Source organism: Culex quinquefasciatus, chromosome 3 (genome assembly GCF_015732765.1).
Source record: "Culex quinquefasciatus strain JHB chromosome 3, VPISU_Cqui_1.0_pri_paternal, whole genome shotgun sequence".
Classification (NCBI taxonomy): Eukaryota; Metazoa; Arthropoda; class Insecta; order Diptera; family Culicidae; genus Culex; species Culex quinquefasciatus.
This window is the reverse complement of record NC_051863.1, coordinates 19,718,228-19,737,792: the sequence shown is the minus strand read 5'-3', so window position 1 is coordinate 19,737,792 and position 19,565 is coordinate 19,718,228. Positions and strand designations below refer to the sequence as shown.

The window sequence follows — 19,565 nt, the reverse complement described above, 5'->3', positions numbered from 1 at the left end:
GATATAGTTTTTCTTTTTAAAACTCACCAAAATGTGAAAAATTGATTGAAGTTTTGATCAGACATGTTTTTCTTTTTCTATTCTGAACGATCTTTTATGAAACTTCCATTTTTCCCAAATACCGTAAAAGAAATAACAAATCACTTCTCGCAATTCAAAGAAACCATTTTTTTGTAGTTTAACCGCATGCTTCCTCAAAAGCCATCCATCATTTTCGTGTTCCATTTTTCCCCCCAAGGACGTCAAGCTGCGTTGATAACCCATAACTTTTGTGTAAGGGTGGAGAGGGTGGAGGGATTTTTCATTTTTGCCACCCGGTCCCCCAAAGGGCTTCACCGTGGACAAAGAGAGTTAAAGGGGGGAAAAGTTGTACAATTTGAAGCAAAATTCGCCCCCCGACAGCGGGTGGTACAAGTAATTTTAACATCTGGTTTTACATTTTAATGCAGGTTTTCTGGGACTTTTCGCATTTTTTTTTTGTTCGTGGATTCATTTGTCATTTTGGGAAGGTTTATTTAATTTTGCTCTCAGCTTGATGCATTTTGCGTTCCCACAAAATCGTAATCAGCATTTTCCGGTGAACTTTTTGAACACTAGCAGCAGAGCTTCAATTAATTGCTGGCGTTCCATCGATGCTCTCCATTCCATTCATTAAATGTTGTTAAAGTTTCAAACCCCTGCATCGGAAAACCGTCAACAATTTCCCCTCGCCAGAAAGCCTCAGGCCACATTCCCAGCATCAACTTTTATGGTGCCCATGGTGCGCAGAGGACCAACTTTTAATACCACCAAATTGAGTGCAGCAGCCATTGCAGCTGCCTCCACAGTGCAGTGGTGCCTGTTTCAGGAAAAGTTGGGTTTGGGTCTGGGAAAGCCCACACGTGTTTTGTGAGCTCACACCAGCTGCACCACCCGATAAAGTAGACACCTTTACCCGAGGCAATGACTTTAATTAGAGTTTACTGGTGGGTGTGGGAGGTGGCTGCAATGACGTTGGCCGGTAATTGTGCGGCCACAGCCACCTCCACGTGGTCATTTTATGGGCGGGCACTGTGCTCTGGTCGGAGGGTGATGGGGACCAACCTACACCGTTTTCAACTTTAGTAGAAATGCTGGGGGATATTTTTGAACATTTGTAAAAAGAACTTTTATGATACAATACAAAAATACAAAAATACAAAAATACAAAAATACAAAAATACAAAAATACAAAAATACAAAAATACAAAAATACAAAAATACAAAAATACAAAAATACAAAAATACAAAAATACAAAAATACAAAAATACAAAAATACAAAAATACAAAAATACAAAAATACAAAAATACAAAATACAAAATACAAAAATACAAAAATACAAAAATACAAAATACAAAAATACAAAAATACAAAAATACAAAAATACAAAAATACAAAAATACAAAAATACAAAAATACAAAAATACAAAAATACAAAATACAAAAATACAAAAATACAAAATACAAAAATACAAAATACAAAAATACAAAAATACAAAAATACAAATAAAAATACAAAAATACAAAAATACAAAATACAAAAATACAAAATACAAAATACAAAAATACAAAAATACAAAATACAAAATACAAAAATACAAAAATACAAAATACAAAATACAAAAATACAAAATACAAAAATACAAAAATACAAAAATACAAAAATACAAAAATACAAAAATACAAAATACAAAAATACAAAAATACAAAATACAAAAATACAAAAATACAAAATACAAAAATACAAAATACAAAAATACAAAATACAAAAATACAAAAATACAAAAATACAAAAATACAAAAATACAATAAATACAAAAATACAAAAATACAAAAATACAAAATACAAAATACAAAAATACAAAAATACAAAAATACAAAATACAAAATACAAAATACAAAATACAAAAATACAAAATACAAAAATACAAAATACAAAAATACAAAAATACAAAAATACAAAAATACAAAAATACAAAATACAAAAACAAAAATACAAAAATACAAAAATACAAAAATACAAAATACAAAAATACAAAAATACAAAAATACAAAATACAAAAATACAAAATACAAAAATACAAAATACAAAAATACAAAATACAAAAATACAAAAATACAAAATACAAAAATACAAAATACAAAATACAAAAATACAAAAATACAAAAATACAAAAATACAAAAATACAAAAATACAAAAATACAAAAATACAAAAATACAAAAATACAAAAATACAAAAATACAAAAATACAAAAATACAAACATACAAAAATACAAAAATACAAAAATACAAAAATACAAAAATACAAAAATACAAAAATACAAAAATACAAAAATACAAAAATACAAAAATACAAAAATACAAAAATACAAAAATACAAAAATACAAAATTCACGATTCACCATTCCTCCCGAAAACCAAAAAAAAAAAAACTTGATAGTGCTTCACCTAATTCTAATATTCATTTGATTTCTTCTCTTTTCCCAGTCCGATCCAGTTTGCTCCCGAGGAGAGTGTTTTCCAAACATCACAGCTGCAAAAATTAAGCACGTGCAAAGCACACAAACCTCGCTTAAATTAAAACCTGCCCCGTGGCAGACTCAATTATAACCGAACGAGTTTTCACTCGACCACGTGTCACATGTGACACCACCCACAACCACGTGTCCCCCGGATTTGCGGTGATGAAACTGTGAAAATAAGAGGAAAGAAGAAAAAAACACGTTTCAAAAGTCAGCAAGTGTCGCATTTCAACGTTGCGGGTTATCTATTTTCGAGTGTTTGCTGTTGACAGTGTCGTTGTTGGTTGGTGTTTTTGATCGGGTTTTTGAGGTTTGACACCGCACGTGGAGGAGGAGTGGGTGATGGAAATTCCTACCGTGATGGATGGTATGCTGAAAAACTCGCTGGTTCTTCACGACGATCGGTCCTCGCGCAACAGCAACAGCAGCTCAGGTGAGAAATCTAAATCTAAACCTTCGAATCAATCTTACATGAATCTTTTATTGAGACAAGCTTCAAACCATGATTTCAGTCAAGTTATGGCAGCCAACACCCTGAATATGAAGTCCAGTCCATAACTTCCGCCATAAAGAGCTCAACCCAGCGGAAAATGGTCAATTTTCCGGCTCTTTGGCTTTCGGACCCAGTTTAAAGATTGTTTATACTATCTCCCATCTACCCACAGTGCATTGAAAAAGAGCCACCCCGAAAACACACCATCAACCCATATCAAAAGTCATCTGTGCGTGAAATTTGCATACAATAATAGTTGGAAGAAAAGTCACCACCCCATCCGCCTTTTATGACTATCTTCGAGGGGGGAGGAGGGGTCAACTGAACATGTGTTGTAAAAGTCTCTCCATTCATACATATTCAATGCTCGGTAGAGATAGCAACCTAGCGCTCTTTCTCTTTCTATCTGGAGGGCAAAATCAAGATTCCCAAACCAAACTGGGCACAAATATGCCCCCCCCCCTCCCCCTCCTTCTCTCTTATGGGAAACAGCTGCAGAATATTGCCTCGATGATGAGAAAATTGCTGATTCAACACCCTGCCAGAAGAGAGTGAAGTCTTTTGGGTTGGGTTTTTTTTATTGAGGAAGAGATATGTAGTTAATGGTACACTTAGAACCACATCAAGCGTAACAATTTGTAATTTTACATAGAATAAATAAAAGCATTTATAAACTATATGGAACCCATAAAAGTTTCCTTACAATTTTGGCAGTTGCCCATACAAAAATGATACGTAAATATTCGAAAATCTGTAACTTTTGTATGAATTGTTGCAATGGTTTAGGTATTTTTGAGGACTTTTTGCAAAAAAGGTACATGGAAAAACAAATTTGACGATCTTTTAATTAGTTTTTTCCCATAAAAAGTCAATTTCCCTAAATACTTATTTTTTTCATTTTCAATATTGAGCAATTCCAGCTCAAATAAAAAAAAAAATCTGGTACTTTTGTACCCGACTCTATCCAATTTCAATGAAACATTGTAGACGTGTTAAACTAGGCCTATATAAGCCATTTTTGTGTATATGGAGCCAATAGTACTCAAAAATATCATTTGAGAAGGGCGTAAGGTATTTAAATATTTTTGTATTTTGCAATACAAAAATTACTGTTTCTCTAAGCCGTTGCATCGTATCAAAAAGTGGTCTAAGACAAACTTGTAGGAAATTGGACGGGCTTTCTGAAAAAATACACGCCACTTCTCTGGGATTTTTCAGTTTTTAAGTTTAAAAATTAAATTTGATGGTGGTGTCACGATTTTTTTCGCTCAAAATTTTTGAGGAAATAGCCTAAAATGTTACAAAAAGACTCACGAAAAGTCAAAGTAGTTATGTCACAGACATAACCGGAATGGCGTAGACTACGTAAAGTTTTGATATGTGAACCATTTCTTAATTTTGATGAATTAGCTAGACACTTGAAATACATTAACGGAATAAGATCGTGAATGCGATCGGTAAATTCAGTCGGACCATGTACGTACCGGTTGTTGAAACAGAATTTATATACGATTCGAATTGACTTTTACTAGAAAGAGATGGCAAATCTAATGCGAACAAAACCGCAGCTACCATGTAAACATACTTTGAATGTGTTGATTAATCTTTGACTAGACAACATCGAATGGAGGAAGGAAAGAGAAGAACGAAAAACGATTTTTTCGCGAACCGAGTGAATGTTTGGTAGCAGAATGAGGGGGAGGGCAGCCTCAGAAAGCTGTGCAATCCGTCACCCCAGAAGTAAATCGTGTCAATTCAATTAGAGGGAAGGAAGATATAAGCGTTTGACGGATAACGCAGTATTCCAGGGCCTTCGGCCCGGGTTTTTAGGAGTTGGGGGCGAGAGCAGCCTCAGAAAGCTGTGCAGACCGTCGCCCCCGAAAACCAAAATTTGTTCCTGAAATTTAAACTGTAATTATTCATTGCGCTGCCTCGCCCCGGGTGGGACGAGGGATGGGAAGTGAGGGAACTCCGAAGAGTTGGAAAGTTTAACAACTAGAATATGGAAGTTTCACAACCACGGCTTGACCCACGAGAGGCAACTTTTCGGCGAGAAGGAGCAAGCGCGCGCCCCATCTTGTTGCTGCCTCGTCCCGGGTGGGACGATCCAAACGGTCCGGCCATCGAGAGGCAACTGGCTGACGGTGACGACGAGAAGGCGATGCGCACTTCTGGTCCCTCTCTCTCCTGCTGCTGCTGCTCTGGTCTCTCTCCTGCTGCTGCTGCTCTGGGCTGAGCTTTCCTGCTGCTGCTGCCGGTCCGACGTCTGAGACGTGAATGATAGAATGGGCTGAGCGCGCGTTCTTATATATGATTCCGGTCTGCTACTTCCTCCTTTTTCGCGACCGACACTCGGTCGCGTTGCTCGGATGATTTTCCCTCAAAATAGGTACTTGACATTCCCGTCCGTGAGTGGGAAGCGCTCATTTTGCTTGCAAAATCTCTGCTTTTTGAAAACATTTTAAAACATTCAATTGTTTCAATAGTAAAACTATTTTGCCAACAATGAAAGTTTTATAGCAAATTGCTGAATAATTTTCGAATCGAAAGGAACCAAAATCGTGCCGATTCGATTTGAGGGAAGGAAGATATAAGCGATTGACGGATGACGCAATATTCCAGGGCCTTCGGCCCGGGTTTTTTGGAATGACACCCCAGTACCTTCGACAAAGACGTAAGTCTACGTCAAAAATGCAGGATAGTATGTCTCTCCTTAAAAAATACAAAAATCATTTACTACAACTGTTTTTTTTTTAAGTGATCTAAAGATTCCCCAGACAATTTTACATAAAAGTCTCCATGTTGACCATTGTCCTAAGTCCAATCCTTGGGAAGATACAGCGGTTTTAAAAATAAAAATGTTGAAAAAAATAGGTTTTTTGGCGGTTTTTGGCAATTTCTATATGACAGACTTGGTTTGACGTTTAGACCACTTTTCAAAAAAAAAAAAAAAAAACAGTTGTAGTAAATGATTTTTGTACTTTTTTAGGAAAGACATTCTGCCCCTGATTGCATAAATGTCCCATATGCATTTTCATCGATTTCGAGTTATTGATGCAGTTTGATTCAAAATTGTGTGCTCTTTCGAAAGAGCCTATAACATCCAGTACTTTGTTCTAGAAATCAAGAGGAAATCCAGTTTTTTTCGCGAAAACTTAACACGTAGCCTTATGTATGGGACAAACTTCAAATGCGTTTTTCTCAGCTTGCTGTTTTTGCATATGGGACATTTATGTGAACATGGGCAGCATACCATCATGAATTTTTCGTGAGTCTTTTTGTAACATTCTAGGCTATTTCCTCAAAAACTTTTAAGCGAAAATAAATCGTGACATCACCATAAAATTATTTTTTAAACATAAGAACTGAAAAATCTCATAGAAGTGGCGTGCATTTTTGTTTCAGTGTATTTTTTCAGAAAGCCCGTCCAATTTCCTACAAGTTTGTCTTTGACCACTTTTTAATTCGACGCAATGGCTTCGAGATACAGTAATTTTTAAATTGCAAAATACAAAAATATTCTAATACCTTACGCCCTTCTCAAATGATATTTTCGAGTACTATTTGCTCCATGTACACAAAAATGGCTACCAGAAAAAGAAAAGTACCAGAAAAATTCCTGATTTGAGCTGGAATTGCTCTATTTCAATTTGAATTTTGAAAATTCATAAATAGGAAGCAACCTTTAATGATTTTTTTGAAATTATAGTAATTTCTGGAAAAAATCAATATTTCATACATAAAGTATGTTTGTTCGCATCTTTAATGTAAATTTGAATTTTCAATCGAAAAGTATTTAACAGAATGTGCCTCGTTTTAAAGCTATAGCCACCGAAAGTTAGATTTCAGCGAAATATTTGCAGTTTTTCGATTTGAGTGAGTGACCATCTCTGATTTTTTTTTTTGCAATTTCGTCATAAAACTAAACCTTTTCAAAACAAGTGCAAGTGAAATGGATGCTGAAAAGTTTAACTTTTCAGCACTTGGTAGGAAAAGTTATACTTTTTAACATTGTTTTGATTTAAACGATTCATCGAATGAATGCATGGACATTTGATCTATAATTCTTTCCAAAGGGTGTATTTCGGAATTGCAAAATACGTTGCATGGAACTCGTTGCAAAACTTGATTTTTTCATCACTCGTCGTATTTATCCAAATCGGTGAACCTCGTTGGATGAATGCACGACTCGTGTCGAAAAAATCCTCTTTTTGCCACTTTTTGCATAACCTACAATTTTAGAAAAATTTCTATATCATTGACATTGAAGATTGGGCCTCTGGTTGCTGAGATACAGCGGCATAAAGAAAAAGAAACAGGAAAATTGCAGTTTTCTGAGTCTAATTCGGTGGTTCTCAACCTTTTTCGTTTCATTACCCCTTGACTAATTTCCAAGACCTCAAGACCAAGGGGGCCCTCCCTTGAATTAAAAAAAAATCTCATATTATATTCTTAGATTCAATGTTTATCATAATAATGATAGTTATCATGACAAAGCAAAAACATAAATTTTCAGTTTGTGTTATATACTGAACAGTGGAGTCTAAAAATGACAAACCTTTCATCCAAAACTATGACAAAATATAAGAATTAGAATTTACCAGTTCTGCTCCAGGATGTTACATTTGCAATTCAGAGATTTGGAGAACATGTTACTATGTTTATATTTTACTAGCTGCGTGCTCTTTTAGAGAAGTATTAATAAATGAAACCCCATTTTTATTTTATTTTATTCATAAATATTCTATGATAAATTTAACAAAATTGTACTGGAATTAATCAAAATTGATTCTGTTATCAATCTAAAAAAAACTTATAAAAATTTATCGGTTCAAGTTTTAAAGACATCTAAATTCTTTAAAATTAAACGATTTTATTACAACCCCTACTCTTTTAAGAAATACGAGGGTCACGTGTTTGAATCAATGCATAATTAAGAATCGCAATTGTTTGAAATAAAATCTAAAGCCCAGAAAAAATTATTTGTAAACCTTTTCTATTTTATATTTTTAGGTTAAAAAAACTAAGTACCCACAAAAAATATCTTGGATTTTATTTTGAAAAGGTCCTATCCCAAGCAGACGGAAATAACGTGGGAATAACATTTTATGATATTTGAAAATACTAGGCCAATAACATTTTATGTTATTTATAACAAGTTGTGTTATTCGCCGTTAAGATTTTTTTGTTATTTAATTGTTATTCTAATTACAGACCAATAACATTGAGAGTTATTCTTCGAACAAATCTTTGTTATTATTTAATGTTATTTAAACAACTAATCCGATCATCCCAATAACAGTTGGAGTTATTCTTCCATAACAAAAAAATTTCAAAAAATGTTATTCCCAAGTTGTTTTGACTTTCAACCAATATCAGACCAATAACAAATGTTGTTATGATAACATAAACTGTTATTAATCTCTTATGCAAAAATGGATTTTACAAGAATATTCCATAACACTTTTTGTTATTTTAACAGTATTTGTTATTGAAATGGCATGAATTTTGTTATAACCGTCTGCCCGGGATAAGCTATTGTGTTCCATATGTTTAAAGGACCTAATAAAAAGAGTCTGGAGACCATTTTAAGTGTTAATTAATCCTTTCTAGCTCGATACTTTTATAGTGTCAGATATGGATTTTTTTGCAAACGCGTTTAAAGGCATGGATTTCTATTGTATCCTCATTACCCCCTAGAATGACCAAATTCCTTTCCCAGAGGGAAATTTCTTACCGGTTGAGAAACACTGCAGTGCGTACTGGTCTAATCCAAACAACCCTCAATTTTTTAATGCTCATGTTTAGCAACTAATGGTTCGATTAAAAAACGTAAAAAATGATACAATCGAAAAAAAAATTCGATGACAATATTTTATTTGATTTTTATTCAAGACTAACATTTTAAAAGAGCGTTATATTGTTAGTCTTGATCATTTTTTTTTAAATATTGCTTTCGACTGTTTCCAAGTTGTTTGGGTGAGACTTAGAAAACATCAATTTTCCTGTTTTTAAACACTTGCGTGGCAATATCTTAGCAACTAAGGGTCGTATCAACAATGTTCAAAAAAGCACAGTATAGAGATTTTTTTCAGCTTTTCTAAAATATTGTTTCAAAATTGGGCAAATATGTGCACAATTAAAACAAATGAAAAACTGCGACTAATTTTAAAAAAAGTTAGCTAAAATGGATATAACTTTATCAAATTTTCACTAATGTACTTTTTGATTGGAAATTCCATATTACATTGAAAATGAAAATGAATCAATATTTCGATTTAACAAAAATCAGACTAAATTTCAAAAAAAAAATATTCTGGTAATTTCGGAAAAGTTGCCATTTCATGTCCCCTTAAACATATTAGTGAAATTAAAAATCACCAAAAAAAATTTACCGTGTATCATTTTTTTCAGTGTAGTCCTTATTCATACCTGATTTAACTTGATTTAACTTGAAAACGGTGCACTTTATCAAAATTTCACTTAAGTACTTTTTGATTGCAAATTTGGTTTTACATCGAAAAATGAAGTTGAAAAATGTTTGCGACCAATATTTCGATTTTTGAAAAATCAGTATTGATTCAAAAATCATATCTCGGACAAAGATTTTTTGCACAACCTGAAAATTTCTGAAAAGTTTGCATTTGATGTCCTCCAAAACATATAAAAAATGAAAAAAAAAATAAAAATAGTGTTTTTTTGCAAATCAAGTTTAAGTGACTAAATATAAAAAAAATCACCAATTTTTTTTACCGTGTATCATTTTTTTTCAGTGTAGTCCATATCCATACCTACAACTTTGCCGAAGACATCAAATCGATCAAAAAATTCCTTCAAAAGATACAGATTTTTGAATTTTCACATATCATTTTTGTATGGACAGCTGCCAAATTTGTATGGAAAATTATATGGACAAACTAATTATGCAAAGTGGCTTTTTTTGGGCATATCGAAGGCATCAAAAAAGTTTCAGCCGGATTAAAAAATACAAAAATTAAAATTTAAGAAAAAAGACCGATTTCGTAGAGAATTGCTAACATGCCTTTTTGAGTTTGAGTTTATGTTTGAGTAAAATTTAAAAAAGAAAACAAAACCATCTAAAACAAAACCTTTTAACTGTGTGAATTGGAACATGATAAAATTAAGTGACCTACGACTCAACTGTGCACATTTCCACCTGTTGATAACGCAAATGAAAAATTACAACCTCAGTAAGACCACGTTCACTAAATGTGTTCCAATCTCACGTGACGCAATTACGACTTGCTATTTGCGGTTGAGTACATTAGAACGACAAAAGAAGCATGTTTTGGACCATTTTTCGCAATCAAGTATGCTACAATGAGCAAAACTGAAACCAAAAAAAGAAATCAAGAAATTATGAAAAGAATTCATGTGATTCTACAGACTTTTGTGTTCTCCCAGCAAAGCGGGTGACGAATTGGTCGAAATGATGAAAACAAATTTGACTCATCTGTTGCCATTGAAGACGTCTGCTCCTTGAGTGCCTCGAGGTTAGAATCTTGCCTCGAACAAAGACACTTCATTATGGTAATTCATTTTGGGCCCCGTTCCACGAAATCTGTCAGTATTTATCATTGTTAAGCACCCACCCCACAAGCTCCTGGAACAGTACACGTGGCAGCGCTGTCATCTATATTTAACAAAAATAAATTGTTACTTTTAAGTGGAAGCTGATTTCATCAAAATTACATGCTCAAGCCAAACAAATACAAATTTCTCAAAAAAAAAAAAACCCAAACTGTAACATTCACGCAAATTGTGCGTGAAGCCCACACACACCAAACTCCTTTGAGGAAAGTGAAAAAAGAAAAACGGCGACAGCGAAAATCTCTCCTTTATCCGCCATATTTATGGCGTTGTTTTTCCAGTGATTTCTCCACCGACATATCGCCGATGATGACGGTCTGGTGGTGGTGGTGGGAGGGATACAGGATTTGGAATGGGAAAAGTTTGACTTTCGGAGTTTTTCCCCCTGCCCCACAGACGCGAAGTTTGATGGGAGTTTGAAGCTGAAGATGACGGGTGATGGGAAAGGAAATGAATGAAAGGTAAAGTTTGTTTTGTTTTTCCCTCGATTCGAGATGATGCTAAATAGACTTTTTCAATACATTGGAAATTTGAAACATTTTGGTGATTTCATTTTCTCAAAATCCTATGTATTAACCAGAGATTGCTACTGAATTTGTGTAAAATGAAGATTTTTTCAGCACGAGTCGTATTTTATCCAACGAATTCCGTTTCATGTGAATTTACATGTTTCAAATAAAAACAAATACTGAAAAATGATACTTTTCGACACTAGTGCTGAAAAGATAGACTTTTCAGCGCTGAAAAGTAGATCTTTTCAGCACTGGTTTTAAAAGGTATTAGTTTTCGAATCGGTTATTTTTGGTTGAGCAAAGTATGCCATTTTGTCGTTCGAGAATTACAGGAAAAGAAAGTAGTTTCACGATGAAATATGAAAAAATCAACTAAAAATTAATTGAAAGAAAACCAAAATGATATTTTTACACTAGAATAAAAGTGCTCGGATCGTACTTAAAAATTTTCGGGGGAATCCCTGGCTAAAATAATTCATCCCGTTTTTTTTGTTTGGCCCTTAGGGTGACCTACGCCGTGTTAGGGTGGTACAAAAATGGTAATTTTCGTCGATTTTTTCAAAACCCCTATTTTTCAAAAAATCATAAATCCTCGCCATTTCAACCGATTTTGGCTGTCTTGGTGGACGTAACTTTTTTTTTCGTAACATCGTGATAACCCGTGATGGTTACAAGCAAACCGATTATGATTATATATAATTAAATTTTGTAATTGTCTGTTCTACAACTTTGTACATTATTGTTACACTCAGAAAATGCTGCAAAGATATTAAAAAAATAAAAAATATAAAATGAAAAATTACAATTTAAATGAAAAAAGGACCCTTCTGGGTTAATGTAGATTCGAAAAGTACATTGAATTTCCCTTAAAATGACATGTCCCAAATAAAAATTACAATCGAGTAACGGAAAATGGCAGAGTTTTTGAAACTATTTTCATGTTTTATAATGAAAAATACTTTTTTTCGGAATTCCGGATAAGCCATCAAATCGGGCATCCAACTTCACATAAAAGTCCCTCAGACATCATTTTTTTCCATTATTACCATTTAAGGCTGCAAATTATTGAAAAAACCCGTATTTTTTCGCATGTTTAATAAAAGAAGAGTTTTTAAAATACCTAATTCCTCAAGTTTTGAAAATCCGTTTTATCGTTTGAATCAGGGCTGCGGAGTCGGATCAAATTTCTAGCGACTCCAGCTCCGACTTCGACTCCGGCTTTCAGATAAAACCGACTCCGACTCCAGCTTTCAAAAAATTGTTGGCTCCGACTCTGACAGCTCATATTTTTAAATATTTCAAAAGTTGGTTAACTACACAGAAAAAAAAATTATGGTGATATTCATCAGGAAATGGTGACAGATTTTGTGTCAAAAAAATTATTAATTTTACCCCAGAAAATAATGAATTTTCATCAGTTTTTGATGAATATTCATCAGATTCACATTTTAACACATTGTTTATGTAATATTACCCAAAAAAGAGGTAATATTTAATCTACCAAATTTTCCACATTCCAAAATTCAACTTTTTTTCTGTGTATTATTTCGAAAACATTGATAAATAGGATTATCCCTCTAAGAGTCACGTTTTGCCTTCCTCACTGAGGTAAGGCTATAATCCTGCTCGAAAAATGAACTTTTGAAAAACAGCTCGTAGACCTATATTTATGTATACCTATCGACTCAGAATCGAAAACTGAACAAATGTCTGTGTGTGTGTGTGTATGTGTGTGCGTATTCCCCTTGGTGCTCAAAATTCTTGCCCAGTTTTCTCGGCACTGGTTGATCCGATTTGAGCCAATCTAGTTGCATTCGATCCGGTTTGGTGCCCCATACTGCACTATTGAATTGTTTGAAGATCCGATAAGTAGTTCAAAAGTTACGAATAAAAAATTGCCAGAGTTACGAATCGGATCTCACATAAATGCATGTAAACTATGACCAACCCATCACCCGATCCATCGTTGGTTAGATTATCCAAAGTCCTATCAAACGAGTCCAAAACATTGAAGATCTGGCAACCCTGTCTCGAGTTATGACCACTTAAGTGATATTTATGTACTTTTTTGAAGCCGGATCTCACTTAAATGTATGTAAACTATGTCCGGATCCATCATTCAACCCATCGTTGGATAGGTAATCAAAAGACCTTTCCAATTAGTCCAAAAAATTGAAGATCTGGCAACCCTGTTTTAAGTTATGACCAATTAAGTGATATTTATGTACTTTTTTGATGCCGGATCTCACTTAAATGTATGTAAACTATGTCCGGATCAATCATCCAACCCATCGTTGGTTAGGTAATCAAAAGAACTTTCTAATGAGTCCAAAACATTGAAGATCTGACAACGCTCAGTCTCAAGTTATGACCGCTTAAGTGACATTTGTGTATTTCTTTATTGAGAAACAAGCCATACCCGACAAACTTCGTTCTGCGTTTTTTCGTTAGTTGACGTTTTTAACGTTTTTGCTTCTTCAGCCTCCTGTGATCTGAATTTGATTTTACGTAACTTTCTCCATATAATCTGCAGATCAAGGGTCCTGATTTTCGGCTCAATGAACAGAAACCACTCACTCATCGCCTATTCATTCGTCACCTATTCCAACCCGCTAGCATTCATGAGCGAATGAGACTCGCATCCATCCAGCGAGTGGCCCGAACATCGTGAAAATATTTGCCTACTCCGCCGCTCGACGACACTCACACACTGCCATGCTCAGCGAAGAGCCACTCTCACAAAATGCCAGCGCGGCAGTCTTTTTGTCTTCACGCCCTCAGTTTGCTATCAATTTGATTTTTTCTTGGTGGAAGTGTCTTTGAATGGTGTCTATAATGTTATGAAATCAAAATTTAATTGATAACATTGATTTTAGGCAACCCAAATCAATTAGTATAACGCAGCGCATCAGAAAAAAATGTGTTCAGTTCAGAGTGATCGGCGACGTTCGGCCTGCCTGAGCCGTTCGGAGACTGAGCCGATCAGAGAGAGAAGGAGAGTAGAAAAGAGAGTGTTCGGGAGCGAATGGTTTGAAAGTGACAAACGGTAGGAATTCATCAGGGCGGTATCGCGTCGCCTGCTATTTATGCTCGCGAATGGAGTGGTTGATTTTGAGCAATCAGGATCCTTGCTGCAGATTTTCCGGAATCGGTTCCAGAGTGGCCAAAGTTATAACTTTTTGGCGTAAGAACCTTCCTTGGACTTATACGAACCCAACGCAACAAATATCACCTCGATCCGACGTTCCGTGTTAAATTGATTCGCGTTCGAATAAAACCGTCGATTTTTTTTTATATATATAGATAGAAGATAGATAGAAATTGTGTCCAAACCCATCATATCACCAAATGTTGGTGAAAAGTGAGGAAGGCAACAACCTCATAGGTGGATTAAGTTAGTTTTTTTAGATCGAATCACAAAACGGATACAAAGATTCTAGGTTACATTATTGAAACAGAAATCAAAAAATATTTCCAGTTTTGTAGGCATTTTTAGAAGACCCATGTTGTAAGTTTACACAGAAAAAAAAGTTGAGTTTTTGAAGGATGAAAATTTGGTAGGTTGAATATTACCTCTTTTTTGAGTAATATTACATAAAAAGTCTGTAAAAATGTGAACCTGTAATGTAATCATCAAAAACTGATGAAAATTCATCATTTCCTGGGGTAAAATCAATCATTTTTTTTTTGCCACAAAATCTGTCACCACTTCCTGATGAATATTACCATCATTTTTTTTATTTGTGTACTTTACCTCAAATTTACATCTAATTTATTGAAAGCTAATAAATTTAAATATTTATTTTTTTTGAAGGAATAGTTATAAGAAACCTAGCCTCAATGATTGATTTAACAATTCAATTTGCTGAACTAGAAAATATTATACTTTAAAATTTAAAAAATTCTATATATTTAAATAAAAGATGCGCGATACGTCTTGAATCTTCACCGAAAACGAAGCATTATGAATGATCGTGCGCCTCCATCTAAACATATAAACAAACTTAAAACTGCAAATAAAAAAACCACAATTAAAATATCTTATGAGAATAAGTAAACATTAAGATAATCGATTTATTTAACATATTCGATGATTATTTAAACATTAGTTGCTACTTTTTTGATATTTTTTGTCAGTTTCAAATATTTTGGAAGGGACACTTTGTTTTTTTTTTAACTTAGTTAGGCGGCATCCATAAATTATGTTACAAATCGCAAAAAATATAAAAAATGAGAAAAATGGTAACACAGTGCATGCTACTTATAAAACTATTAAAAATATAAGAAGTTTTGTGAATTAACCGGCATTATAACAAATATTAGATTTTTTTTAGATAACTCCGACTCCGACTCCGGGTTATCAGAAATTTTCGGCTTCAACTTTGACTCCAGCTGATAAAATTTAGGCGACTCCGACTCCAGCTGTTCGAGTTCTGACGACTCCAAGTCCCCAAAAAGCCCGACTCCACCGACTCCAGCTCCGACTCCGACTCCAACTCCACAGTCTTGGTTTGAATTTACAGAATATCTTGTACCAAAGTTATGCCTCTATAAAAAACATACGAAAATACTGTCGAACAAAATTTTAAAAATCATTTTAAATGCAGAATCAAATTTGGAATAGAAAAAGAACACTTTTTTTTAGATTTCGTCTTTTGCATTTTCTTTTATTTTTGGCTCTTTTTTTTTGTTTTCATTTTGTTCCAAATTTCAGTAGAATTCAACTTGCAATAACCTGAAAGCAATAATTCTTGGGTGAGTTTTCAAAAGGCCGTAAGCGCCACCGTGACCTCCAACACTAATTTTAGTTATTTTCTCTAAATTGAAACAAAATTTCATTTATTTCTAGTTTAGCGCACTTGAAGGACGTGTAGATGAACAATCTCAATCGTTTTTGAAATTGGTTTTTTTATAAGTAGGGCGAATATCGATTCAAAAAGAGCTTTGTTTACCAATGGCTCTTCCGTCCTTTATAAAACTGACCTGAGATTTATTTCAATTCACAGCACTGATACTTATTTAAATCATATAAATAAATAAAATCATGTTAGTACATTCCAAAAATTAAATCATGAATTGCGTTTGAAATAAGGGAATCGTAAAATAACTTAATTTGAATTTCTTTGATTTTTTTCCGAAATCGTAAAATATCACTGCCTTTCTGAAGAATATTTCCCCTGTTGTGAAAACACTCACGTGCTGCTTACAAAACAAAACAGCCATTTTCAACTGTAACAGCACTCACCTTAATGGATCCCAGCCACGCCTTAATTACGTCCTAATTGCACACCAGGTACAATTATTGTTGCTGCTGACACCCTCCCACTATGTCAGCAATTTATGCACGTGCATTATACGACGTATTGCATGGAAATTGGGTCTCATTAGTTACGGAAATGGCTTTTTTTTTTTTTCAAATTTTGTATGAAGGTTTTCTAACCGTTAAAAAAATAAATAAAAAATATACATACTCTAATTGAGAGTTGAGTTTCAACAGAAAAAGATTACCACAGGAAAATTGATAGTAAAGCCAAGCTTTTCCGGATAATTCCTTCGCGGAAAGGTTATTTATCAAGATGAAAACAATCCGGCCACTTTCTCGAATTGAACCAACTTCCTTCAAGCAAAAGTCATCACCCGGCTCAGTTTCCCCTCTTGTATCAACGTTGTCGTGCTATCTTGTCGCACGTCGCTTTTTTAATGTTTGACTCTGAATAAACAAAATCGAGAACACGCAATGTAAACAATAACAAACACGTTTGTTTGGTTGACCGTTCTGTGCTTTGTTCTAAAGTTTGGTTGATTCGGGCCTGTACGTGTGTCAAACGCGTCCCGACCTGAAATCCCATTTGGCCAGTTATCGCATCTACATCAATTTTCAGGCTGCGTCAAGATGGCACGACAAGATTGAAACTTCTTTCATATGAAATGTGACAACAATGCACGGAGTATTTTCGGTTTTTGTTGAATATCTCAGGATTGAAATCGAATTTTGGGGAACAAAATGGCGCAAAATGCACGTGCGTCAAGACAGCACAACAGCGACGATATGTGCGTACAAGTTGAGCCTCGAGGGAGGCGTGCTCATTTTGAGTCGTCGCGCAAAAGTTTTCCACGGGTTGGGGCTGGGACGGGAAAAAGCGTTATGATTATTTACATTTGTCGCGTGGAGTGGGTGGTTCAACATTCGGCTTGCCGGCGAGCAAATATTGAATCACGGACTCTTCTCGCTGAATCAGCGCTTTCCGCGTGAGTCTTTCTAGCTTTGCTGGGGGGTGTGCTCAAAAGACGTAGCGACTTTATTTTTTTCTGTTTGGAAGAGTTTCAAATCATTTTAATTAAAATAAATTTGTGTGAAAATCAAATAAACAAAAATGCAGTTCACACCGTAATCTACGAACGACCCACGACGGTACTTTTTATCATTGACATTTGTACCAAGGACTTTGGTTAACTTTACTCTTACGCCGCCGGTTTGCTTGTTTGCTCTGGCAAACATATGGGGGAGCTCTCTGGGCGTGGAGTAAAACGAATCCGACGAAGAATAACACAACTTTGTCGGTTACTTATGTGGCAACGTCAGGGTGAATCGCGGAAATTCACGAAAATGTTACGGTTATTGTTATTTTTGGGCATGTTGTGAAGTGCTCGAGTGATTGTTAGCCAGTTTTAACAATATCCCTCAAATGTTTTTGTTTACTTTCTTTTGACAGTGACTTAACATTGAAGTCAAGTTTGTAGTGTTGCATTATACTGCATTGAAACATCACAAACGTCAAAGCGGCCAGGCCTACTGCGTAAAGTTGACCGCAGAGATGATTCGTTGAAGTGGGTTGAGTTTGAGCACGGAGTGTTTATAAAACAACACACTTCTCAATCAACAACGGGAGAAGATTCATGTACTCTGCTCTGCCTTTGCACTCAAAGCTCCATCCCTCGTAAAATCCCCCCAGCAATTTGTACTACTTTGGTACAAATTCAGCAGGATTAATTGCTTCGAGTTTCGAGTTTATCGATGTTTTTCCGAGAGTGCTTCCCGTGTACAGAGTATACAGATCGGGGTAGATTTCCCAGAGCATCCGATGCGCATACATCCGAAAAAACACCCCTCGGAAAGTGATTGATGAGCACCACCCACACTCATTCCGAGTACACGGGGGGGCATTTTCGGACATTCGAACGGATACATTGTCCTGGGCTCCATTTCGGTTGAGGTGTCCACGGATGTGAAATTAATGGATTCACCTGTGCGTGCGGTGAAGAGGATTCAGTTATGGACACCGATTTGCCTGCGCCACGAGAGAGCTTTTTGGGAGATTAATACCGGGAAGTTCTTTGAAAAATGTGCTTTGGAACGAACCTTTAAGTTGAAAATATGAAGTTTCCGGATATGAGTTATTTTTTTAGTTTACCTAAACACAACGAGAAGACAACATTTCTTTGTGGAAAATGTCACCTACAAACTTTCTTCAGACAGCGATTTTTCTTCATACACCATGTGTGTGTTGGTTGTGCATTCTTATCAGCACAGAACGCACTTTTTTTTGTTCCGAGAATCTTCACAAAACGGCGCACGTTGAAAGTGTAACAAAACATTTTTCTCGTACAATGCATTCAAGCAAGTGTGGAAAATGCTTCACCAGAACACCGTGTCAGGAGCAGATTTCACGTCGAGTCTTCTTGGAGGAGAGAGTACATGCGGTAAACATTTTATTTTATTTTTTTGGTTTTCTTGTGTCTTGTTCACTTTTCTTAGAAATGCTTGAAGTTGTTCGCGATGTGTTATTATTTTTTTTATTTCTTCAAAGTTGTCTAATTCTCTTGTTTTTATAAGGCGTCATCCATAAAGTATGTCACGCAAAAATCGGCCAAAATTAACCCCCCCCCCTCCCTCCTATGTCACACTTTGTCACACAAGGTTGAACCCCCCCTCAAAAAGTACGTCACAGTTTGCCAGACTCCCCCCCCCCTTGTTTTCGATGGGATTTTTTATAGTTTTTATATCTTTAAACTCTCAAAATTTTGGTATTTTCGACAATTTTAAAATGAAAAAAAGTTGTCTAATTATTAAATTTTCAAAATATTATTTAGAATAGTTTCGTATCTTTTAAACATTTGAAGACCTGGTATGGAACACCCTGCTTGCAAAGCATTTATTTTTATCAAGCAAGAATTTGCAAAATATTGAAGTTCCAGCTGAAAAAAAGTAACTATATAATAAATTATAATGTGAAATGTGATACCGTCATCAGGGGTGACTGTGGGTCTGGGGTTGAGTTTGAGTCATCCAAAAAATTATTGTATGACCCAATCTCACCCCAGACCCAATGCCACCCTGTTGACGGTACTTCTAAATAATAGTAAGCAAACAATGTTAGAAAATAGGATTTAATTTAATTGAGAA

At 34.9% G+C, this 19,565-nt stretch overlaps 1 protein-coding gene across 2 annotated transcripts in view; it reads left to right on the top strand.

Annotated features, from left to right (window-relative positions):
* Nucleotides 1-19,565, top strand: part of LOC6047792 — a 160,943-nt gene that overhangs the window by 54,193 nt on the left and 87,185 nt on the right. For both annotated transcript variants that reach the window (XM_038264993.1, XM_038264992.1), the window contains exon 2: nt 2,511-2,978. In XM_038264993.1, coding sequence (XP_038120921.1) covers nt 2,888-2,978 — 91 coding nt within the window. In that variant the 5' untranslated portion in view covers nt 2,511-2,887. The remainder of the gene's footprint in view (nt 1-2,510; nt 2,979-19,565) is intronic.